The sequence below is a fragment of the Plasmopara halstedii genome (genome assembly GCF_900000015.1).
Source record: "Plasmopara halstedii genome assembly, contig: Scaffold_3060, whole genome shotgun sequence".
Classification (NCBI taxonomy): Eukaryota; Oomycota; class Peronosporomycetes; order Peronosporales; family Peronosporaceae; genus Plasmopara; species Plasmopara halstedii.
In genome coordinates, this window is record NW_020189964.1 from 1,007,824 (window position 1) to 1,018,218 (window position 10,395).

Sequence of the window (10,395 nt, forward strand, 5' to 3'; positions counted from 1 at the left end):
ATCGCGACATCGTAAACAGTAAGAATATTTTTTTGATGTGCTTTATCTGCTCAGAGTGATATTTCATTTTCATACGCTAGTATCTAATAGGAATGGACGCAGTCGTCCGCGAACTTCAGAGCGATGGTAGGCGATATTCATTACCTCTCGAATCATCAACTGATAGTAATCTACATCATTTACCGTCACGATAGCACAGTTAAGCGTATTTTTAAGCTCTGATTGCAATGTAAGCGCTATCGCCAGTGCCGTTGTGGCGCAAGATTCGACCTCGCCGGACATCATTGGTGCATCACGTCTCTCTGCTAGCTCGAATACTAGCTTAGTGGCATCGGCTGATGAAATAGACGAGCCTAGCGAATCGGAGAAGTTTGTACAACGTCTAGAAAGCGCTGTGCAATCCATCGATCGTGTCATCTCGGAACATATTGGCGAGCATCATGCCACGCTGCTCGAGCAAGTGAGCTCTGTAGACGAGCTGCAAGATCAATTCGAACTGGTACGAAAGGCAGTGAGCCAATACAAGTATTCGGTACACTCGTTACAGGCCCAGGTGCGTGAGCAGCATGAAAATTTGCGGGATACCATCCAGCGCTACCGTAATGTAGAGCAGTGTGGAGACATTGTGCAGCGTGTGCTGCGCTTTCAGCATCTTTCTGATCGTGTCTTGAAGTCTGAGCTAAATGAAGCTGATGCGACATCGACAAAAAGTGTCGAGGAGAAAGTTCTAGCAGGAGATGCGAGACAGAACGAGATGGCGTCAGTGGCGCTCGCAATTAGAGAAATAGAACAGTTGGTCAAAGACCAGAATTTTGAGATGTTAAGTGTTGTGCGAGCAAAACTCCCGGCTGTACGCCAGCTCACAATAAATCTGCAACGCGAGGTGCGTACTTCGTTGCGTGCAGGAATCCATAGCTTAAGCCAAGTGGACATAGGTGACGCACTTCAGATCGTCTTTTACCTGGGCGACCTGCCCACGATAGCTCAAGCCTCAGTAAATGATGTTATCCAGGAATTAGAGCGGGAGTGCACTGCAGCTATCTCAGAGGATAAGCTAGTGCAATCTGCAGATAGTAGCTCGAGTGGCATGGACACAAGTAATGAGCCTGTAAAAAGCCTAGTACAGAAATCGAACGTATGGAAAGCTGTTCAGGATGTTTTTGATGTCATTCGAACCTATGCATTACAAGTTTGGAACTTGCAACGCGTACTCATTCAGATGTCGGACCCAGCTTCTGGTAAGAAGTATCTTGATTTGGTTCTTGAGCCAGATGAGCCGTCTCTTTTCGCTACATTTTGGGAGGTCACCTGTGCAATCGTTCAAGAGCTGTTCGCATCAACTCTCTCTTACAGTGCGGCAGTTAAATCTTTACTGGTTTCGGAGTACCCTCGTATGCGTGAGCAAGCCATACGACTCTTAAATGAGCTTTTTGCATCGACAAAGCAGACTCCAGGTTTGGATTTATTTGCCGATCCAACTACAGACAATGAAGCTGACATTGACGTGGGAAAGAGTCTGGTAAGGCGAGAGCTGGTGCCGATTGCAGGATCCTTGGCCGAGCGATCGCAGCTACTTAACTCCATGACACCACTGTATGATGCCTATATTGATCGTGCGTACCGCCGCATGTCGAACCCAATTACGCTCATGTTTCCTCAAAGCTCTAACTTCCACGCATCACCACCGGGTCGTAGTGACATTCAAACCCTGTCGCGATCAATCATTTCGGAGTTAGAGCATGCCGGGCAGGATTCCGTGCTGCTGAATGGTACACTTCAACAATTGCGAAAAGCTGTGAAACTCTTTTGCTCAAATGTGGAAAAGATAATGCATCAGGGCAAGTCGGTTTCAACGACGACGCCGTCATTTGGCCGAACGCCAGCTCAGGCTCATAACGTTGCGCTTATACATGTGCTGAGCTTATTGGACGAGACCCTTGAGGAGGTCGAACATCGAATGGAGACGGCTGCATCACTTAATGGTAGTCAAGCAGATGCAGCAGGACACGCACTTTCTGCCGCTGATTTCGTCACAACAAGTGTGGTTACATTAAAGAAAGCAAAAGCCTTGTGCACGGCAAATTTATTGCCGAGTCGTGATATGATTAATGACCTTAAGTATGCCTTGCTAGGCTCCTACCTTCAAGCACTCGCTGTAATACTGGAGAGTATTCTCGCAAAAATGCACGATGAGTCCTTCGGCAATCAAAGTGCTGCTACAAAAGAGGTCACATCAGTGGGCGCATCACGCAGTACTGGACATCGCTCAGCGCAAAGCACAAATGGATCCAAATATATGAATGAATTTTGCAATGCATTTGCTGTTGTTCACGAGGAACACCTACGCCGGCTCCCTACTGCAAATTTTGTCACGACATGTCTGGCAGATTTTGTAGAGCGAATTATCTCGGTATTTGTACGGCACGCATCTTTGCTTCGACCGCTTTCTATGAACGGAAAGCAGCGTCTTGCTGATGACATGACACAGTTAGAGCTAAGACTAGAGAAGGTGACGCCGCTTAAAAATATTGGGAAATCATATGAGGAGCTACAAGCTTTTCGCCACATGATCATCCTTGATAATAGCGAGATTCTTCGGGACTCTACAATCGACAAGATCCGCCCGAGTAATGTTTGGCACCATCTTACTTCTCGTGCCCCACCTGAACTCCAACTACCGCATCAAATGAAAAACTGGTCGGCTTCTAAGTATATTGAGTGGCTAGAAATCCGTGGAGCTAATAGTCAGGTTTTGTCGCCGCCTACCACCCCACCATCTTCAAGTAACATTGTATCAAATTCGTTGCCATCATGGAAAGAACTTCCGCTGGGATTCCCCTGTTTGAAAAATCCCCGTCTGAGCTTGCAAGCTGAAAAGCAGGCTTGGAATGAAATGGCTAAATGTCTTGATGCATATTCTCAGCGTGTGAGTGCGTCCACGAATGTTGACCGAAGTCCGATATACGATCTTTTGCAAGAATCAAGCGCCATTCTGTTAGCAGGTTACGAAGTTACGCTCTCTCGGTATTTGTAAACAATAAAAGACCGAGTAAGATTAAGCATCATGTTGCTCAATGAACTCAGAGCTGTAACATCAAGACTGCAATTATGCTGAAGCTGGCGAAGTATCAATGTTCATCGCCCAGAAAGCTTTATACTCAAACGAAGTTCGCAGTTCGTTCCTCCGTGATTTTCCAATCTGAATGTTGCCCTTTAGCCACTGGATCTCAAAACTACAACGCAAAAGCAGGAGTCAGCAATCGAAAGCTACGGTTTACCAAATGAACCATTCGTACCTCTTTCCAAAATAAACTCCGATCTACTATTTACTTACGTTCATGTCATGCCTGATTGAAGGACCATCGGGCACGATTTTCATCATCAGGGCGTCCTACGCTACTTCTGTTATTAGCAAGTTTGCAAGCGATACCTTTCACCTCTTCAAGTTGTTGTCGAGTTTGTTTCACGCTGTGAGACTCTGTTCGGTTTTTGTCTCAAATACGGCCTTAAGCGTTTCAGTTACAACGTTGGATGTAATTGCTGAGATGCGGGAAGCTTCATCTGTGGACAAATACTGACGAACGCCGATTGTTTTGGTCTCTTCAAAATTCGTTTATTGCTGGTTATACTAATACTTCGCACTCAACAGTGATATTCTTACAAGCCTGAGGGGAATAGTTGATAAAAATTTAATTGGGTACATGCTTAAAAGATGTGGAAAATTGGTGGCGTTACGGTAACAGCAAAATTTAAATCGATGCTTGACAGGGAGTACGGCTGAAGTTGCCCGCATATGCTCACATGATTTGACCTTAATGACACCACTTCTGCAGTACATGCTGCGCTCACAAAGTGCACATAAAACAGTATCCTCATTTTCTTTTGTTTCTCTATCACCCTCCTTGATCATCGCAGTGATTAAAAGGAATTACAGCACATTCGAAATGTGCCGAAAGAACACACTCCATCCTGTACAAGATGCATCAGGTAGGGAAGTGCAAACAGGAAGGCTAACAACGCTGATAGAAATAAGAACCTAGCCCAAACCTCTCCAAAATTAAGAATTATAAATCAGTGGTGAAGAGATCTGCAGTTCCGATCTGCTATAACATTGCATGTCATAATTTCAGCATCTATTGTGTCACTGCTCAAGGTTTCTTCTCCAAAATGATGCTTAGCTGGTTGTAAAGCGACTCCTCTTTCTTTTTGTCGATTGAGTCCTGCATGCGCTGCAGTGTCGCAAACAAGTTTGCCTTCGTAGCACCATCAAAGCGGTCCAGATGGTCAAAACACTGAAGCAACGGATACGCAGACATTTGATTGACCTTGCCGATCTTTACAAAGACCTGAACCATCACGTCAAGCCCTTCATCAGTGGCGATTGAAAACTCACGAATCTGGGAGAGACAACGCGATAGAGTTCGCCCGTGGCTCGACTGACTCGGATTGAAGCTAGGGTTCGCTAATAGATTAAGAATCTGCTTTCCAACATCTTTTGAATCCAAGCTGCTCACAATTCCAATGTACTTTGTCAGCATATCAGGCGTCTTTGACCACACGTCAAAGATTTCTTGTTGCACCTTCGAGCGGTCCACAAAACTTTCATCCTCAAGCACAAGACGAAATCCAGTAGCTTGGTCGGTCACGAAAGGGGAATGTCTTAACAAGTCTAGCGCCAGCTTGTAAGGCTCCACTGTTGGCGTAACCTTCGGGATTGTGTTAAGTACAGGGGTTTTTCCACCCGACACAATCAGCAGTAGCAGATGACGCTTAAGAGCACGTTCCTGAAACTGCTCAACGTGCGGTCCAGGGTGAGCCATCTCGCACAGTTTGTTATACGCATCTTCGATTTTTGTCGAGTACTTAGCCCACACTGCCTGCTGCAAAGCCGTGGTGGCCTCCTTGATTGCGGCATAGTGATGACTTAGGTCGTCCCTGCTAGGAATTGTCTTAGGCTCCACTAGCGTCAGGGCACGCGCAGATGGTGTGAATTCCTCTGAGAAAAGGATCGATCCATGCAAATCCACGAACTCAGATGAAATTTCAACCTCCTTGTTTCCCTTGAGCAAACATTCAATCACCCTTGCCTTCTCGATATCTGCAACACTACGATAAGCCTGATACTTATTAACAGTATCCGGGTCAGACAATGCCTGCTTTGTAAGACGATCAACAGATGGGTTTTTCTGCTTTGACTTGCCAAAAAACGACCATCCGCGAGCAAAAGACAAGAAATCGGGTTCTTCCTGCACTTCCGAAACAGTAAGCTTCGCGTCCTTAGTCTTCAACAGAAAAACACCACTTTTCAGTGGCAAACCATTTTTAACAAGGGACCAATCTATTGGAATCTCCCACGGGCCGTTGTTTTCGGAAGGCATGTCTTCAAAACCTGTCTGGGTCATTTCTACGACATACTCTTTAGAATAAGCGTTGTAATTCGTCGAGTACGTTACTTCTGGGTGACCAGGGCGTTTCAGCCACGTCTTCGCCAATATTTGCAGATTTTGACCAGAACATTCTTCCATGCACTTGATCCAATCCATACTAGTAGCATTTCCGAAAGCATATTTTGTATGATACATATCGAGGGCCTTGTGAAATGTATCTTCTCCTAAAAGCAATTCTACCATTCGAACAAATTCGGGAGCCTTCGAGTATGTCACAGCCGAAACAAGCTCTTGCGTCTGATTAAAGCCTTGAGGCTCCACCGAAAGAGATGTTGCTGACTTGTCCTGTGCGAGTGGCCCAATTGCCGGGGTAAACATGTACAGCACTTCACTCAAACGACTGTAGTCCTCGCCAAAAATCGCTGCGGCACGCTTGCGTTCCATGTGCACTGTGACAGCCTCGTTCAGCCAAATCTCGAATGGAGACTGACCAGTGACCTGGCTTCCATTTATATTGTGGTAATATTCATGCACCTTTACATGCTCCATGTACTCGTACGACTTATCATCCATGCGGCAGCTAGGACACAAACACGAGCTCACGATTGTGGTATTGCCGACATTTTCCATGCCACCATAGTACGAGTTTTCCATCGCAATCTCGCGGTACACGGCACCTGTATACTTATAACCTGTCTTTTTCCACACTTTTAGAAGCTCTCTCAGCTTGGAGCGAATAGCGTCTAAGCGTGCGCTATCCGAAGCACTTAACGGAGTTTTTACATATTTCTCATTTGGCCCAAGGCAAAGCGGGCCTTCTTTAGCCTTGATATCCTCGCGCTCCTGCAAAAGTTCGTAAATATGCTTGCGCTCCTCGTGATGCTCACAAGCCTCAGGTCCCAAACTAACCATCACCCACAGGATGGAGTCGTGCAACATTTTGACAGCAGCTTTGGCATCAGCAGGTTCAAAGTAGCCAGGAAACGCTAGGATTTCTAGCAACGTCGTGTCGCCATCAGGAAATTCAAGTGTACGACGAAAGGTCTCGTAGGTACCCACACCAAGAAAGAAAAGATATGGGGCCATGTTCACCTTATGATTGTAATATTTGAGCACGTGGCGAGAAGAATCGTTTACGCCCAGTACTTCCGATGCTGGGTGAAAAATAGGTACACCATCGTCTGTGTGATACCCAGGGGCTAGATCTCCGTTGGTAATGATGTTAGTATAGCGAGTGCTTGCGACAATAATGGTGGTGTAATATGCTTTGGCGTCCATTGTGTCGATGCACGGTACAATGCGCTGAAAGCCATGCTGCTGGCACTGAGTAATGATGGTCTTAGGGGCGCCTTCGGGTGTGTAATCAAAATACAAGCCTTCCAAGATACTCTCAGTTGGAGTGGCCACCGACACGCTACGGAGCACGAATTCCTCTCCGGGTTGCACAGGTCTGGAGAACTTGACAATCAAAAAATGATCATCCTGATCTACCTCGTACTGCAGACTGCGAGGCTCAGCAAAGCTTTGTACGTGGCTTTCAAAGTTCTTTTCTCCATTAAGCGGTGTGAATCTGTCAAATTGCTCCAACGATATGATTTCTAGATCTTTCGAGTTAAGTTTGAGCTGGTTAAGCGGCTGCGCTCCGTCGTGCTTCATCGTCGTCTGGAGCGTCACCTTGACTTTGACTTCCGTGATATCAAACACCATGTGAAAGTGCAGCGGCTTCGTAACGAGTGGTTTGAAGTCGTCACGGGTAAAGCGGTACTTCTTGATAGGCGCTGTCATCTTCTGTTCGTTTGATCTTTTGGTGCGACGTGGATTGATCACAGTGCCTTCTGAAAAGCGATATCATAGTTTCAAGGTGCAAAAATGTTCATCTCAGTACATTCTACATCAGAGTTTGACCTTTTCTAAACTGTATGCCCATTTATTTGGGCAAATGACATCTTTTCTATCTTGATTTGATTGTGCTCTTTATCTTTCCGGATATTTCAAACAGCCGTATGTGTAACATAAACGAAATTTCTTAAGGCAACACACCATTGCCATGTTGCAGTGTTGCAATGCCTTCCGTAAAGCCTGAACATCTTCACCTCATCGAGGTATGCTCCTTGCTATTTTAAATACGCAGCAATCGTTGAGTAATGTCGCACAAATTCCTGCAATGCTTTCTGCTTGTTGTTCGTAAGACAGTAATATTTGGCGTGTTTGAAGTCGTCCCAAATATTCGCTGGAATTTTAAAGTGTAGATCGCGATGTAGACACGTATTTCGCGAAATCGGAAAACTTCTTGCACAGCCTAGCTGACGATAGACTGTCTGTCTAAGCATCCCATAAAGCTCGTGCTGAATGTCAGGAGCTGTTCTTCTTCTCACCGCGTGTCAACGAAGTATCTTAAATGCAGCTCGTGCCATTTTAGTGCTCGCAAATTTTTCGTTGGGGCGATTACCATTGCGATTTATGGCTATTTGCGCTGATGAGAGATTAATGGTGTGCAGTTTTGTAGCGCAAAGATAACGTAGTCGATTGACAATGCAGTGCACAATCGATAGACGAAATGTCAATTAACCATTACAATTGTGTAGATCATACCATTTATAGTATTTTACGTGGTTCGGACATTTGGTAGGGAAATGCAATTCAAAAATTCGATCGTTGACCATAGATTGCTCTGAAGTAGTTACTAGAATAGGAATCCATCATAGGATGCAGTACGTCAGACTCGTTGGGGTCGAGACAGCCACTATACTGGAATGACCTTGCCGTGACTCCGTAAAAACATTCTCACAAGCATATAGTGAGCAAAGGATTACTAATCGGAAGGATGCCTGGTATCTCACATCTATTCTATATTTTTCCAGGTATCGGTTCGACTTCATGTCTGTAATTTACTTTTTTGTTCACGCTCATTATGAGGCCGATCTTGCTTCGCTTCACTTTGCGATCGCGCTCATGCGAAGACGACTGATCTCTTAAAGATGCATCATATACTCTATTTCGAATAGAAAGGCTGACTTCGATCATGAACGCTTAGCGTTTCAGAAAAATTGGCTTCGATGACTCACGTAATTGTGCGATTGAACAAAAGTTAAGTCCTCGAAGTAACCAGTAGAAACAAATATGTAACAAGATGTGATTCAATAGAGCGAGTACAATAACAGAGAGCTATGCCTCAAAAGCGCGAGATTTTGTTTGGCGGGGCTGTGTCGGTTGGCAACAACAAAACTGATGCCACGGAAACATGGCGCCGACGTCAGCTTCATTTATATCAAGAAAATGGTGTAAGCTAGCCTGATTTTGTCGACAAATGATAATGAACTACAAGTTGCGACTTTTTTCGTGCCATTACTTGCAGCAGATGCAGGCTGGTGTCGTCGTGTGAACTGGTAGCTCCTTTATCACTGAAAACTGATTGTCGCGTTCGTACTACGCTTCATGCTTGCCTCCTTCCTCATTATTCTCTACTCCGTATGCAAGACTGTCTATCTTGCAAATTAGACCCAATTGATCGTACAGCGCAACTTGCAATGGGCAGCGTAAATTTGTCCACTGACGCTATCATTGAAATCTGGTGCATCCATAACACTAATGCTAATGGCGCGTCACTGGATCTTGCGATAGCTTTTTGCGTTACAGAATTTCCCAATGGTCCTAGCACGCTGGCAGCTGCAATTTTTTCAGCGATCAGCCAGATTGTTTTGCCGAGCATGTAGGATGGTAACGGCACTGAGTAGTTTAATATCGCTCTCTATTGTGTATTGAATGAATGAATGGGCTTCTACGAAATGGAAGTATCCTCAGGGCTGATCAACGCGTCAACGAATGCTTTGTCACCTGTACCGCATTCAATCATGTGCTGTATTGACAGGAAACCGATACCATTCATTCGGAGGAAAGTTTCATTCGAAAAAGCAAGAGCCTTAAATGCCTGTTGTAATACTGCAACATGAAATGTAGCCGCACAACTCCCACCATATTTCTCTTCACTTGATGGTGCACATGAAAACTCAATAATTGCCGATGAAGTTGGCGAAAAGCCGATCTCACATGATCCTGTCTCTGATGTGGCGCTCAAGCTTAAGCACTGGGCTTCCGACCTATCGTTTAGATTTCTGCTGTCCTCATCTGCCATGGCAATTGTGACACTCGCAGCACTGGGTAAATCGTAGAGCTCAGCAAAAGCATCTCGCAAAGGCTCTGACTGTATGATACAGCGTGCTACAACCATTGATTGCTCAAAAGCGCTTTCAAACTCCAGCTGACCTATGTCACCATCTTCGTGCTCCAACACCTGCACTGAGCACTCGCACATGACGCCGCTATCCTCAACCACAAGCAGCAAGCTTGCACTCTACAAAACAATCTTATACAAATTAATACACTTTTGATTCAATCATACTCTACCTATTTCTGACCTCTGGCTCGTAAGTCATCCGTAGTGACGTGGTAGCGAGAGCTGAGGGTCCAAATATTGACAGACATTCGATAAGAAGATTTACGTTAAGTGCAAAACTCAGCTGCACATTATCATCATCTTCTTCTTCCTCGTCCTGATCCTCTATTGCAGAATCAGCGGCGCCGAACTTGTACGTCTCGAAGAGTTCTCGTCCAATAGACGTCTTGATCTGCAGGGATTTGCCTTTAGAATGTGCAGTGAACAGCAAACCGCGTTTATCCACATCGCAGCGCACGCGTTGATCACGCTTGCCATACACAAGACAACTCAGTAGTGTCACCAAAACTTTGACGCTCTCAGTGGTGCAGATTAGCGTCAATATCGGTGCTGCGCCAATATCATTGTCGCTCCGAGCCATCGAGGTTGAAGAGGTATCCAATTTAATGACGGTATGAAAATGTGTCAATGACAAAAAATGAGTAACATAAAATGTAACGGTCCCTCTTGAAATCTCAAAGTACCTAAATTACATTTAAGCACCATACTAGTAACGCATTTTTACGAATAGTGATCGGTCTTTTATTTATTGGTAGCCTCAAGAAATCGATCACT

At 45.1% G+C, this 10,395-nt stretch overlaps 3 protein-coding genes across 3 annotated transcripts; 1 reads left to right on the top strand and 2 right to left on the bottom strand.

The window, feature by feature from the left end:
* Positions 1 to 92: 92 nt before the first annotated feature.
* Positions 93 to 3,034, top strand: PHALS_06724 (conserved oligomeric golgi complex subunit 5-like; the record flags this gene model as incomplete). The annotated part of the gene is made up of 2 exons (XM_024720065.1): positions 93 to 126; positions 195 to 3,034. 2 exons carry the CDS (start codon positions 93 to 95, stop codon positions 3,032 to 3,034), a joined length of 2,874 nt encoding a protein of 957 aa, XP_024585302.1.
* A 1,114-nt stretch (positions 3,035 to 4,148) lies between these two features.
* On the bottom strand, positions 4,149 to 7,172 carry PHALS_06725 (metalloprotease family; the record flags this gene model as incomplete). The annotated part of the gene is made up of 1 exon (XM_024720066.1): positions 4,149 to 7,172. One exon carries the CDS (start codon positions 7,170 to 7,172, stop codon positions 4,149 to 4,151), a length of 3,024 nt encoding a protein of 1,007 aa, XP_024585303.1.
* A 1,993-nt stretch (positions 7,173 to 9,165) lies between these two features.
* On the bottom strand, positions 9,166 to 10,201 carry PHALS_06726 (cell cycle checkpoint protein rad1-like; the record flags this gene model as incomplete). Its single annotated transcript, XM_024720068.1, has 2 exons — positions 9,166 to 9,738; positions 9,803 to 10,201. 2 exons carry the CDS (start codon positions 10,199 to 10,201, stop codon positions 9,166 to 9,168), a joined length of 972 nt encoding a protein of 323 aa, XP_024585304.1.
* Between the last annotated feature and the right edge of the window lie 194 nt (positions 10,202 to 10,395).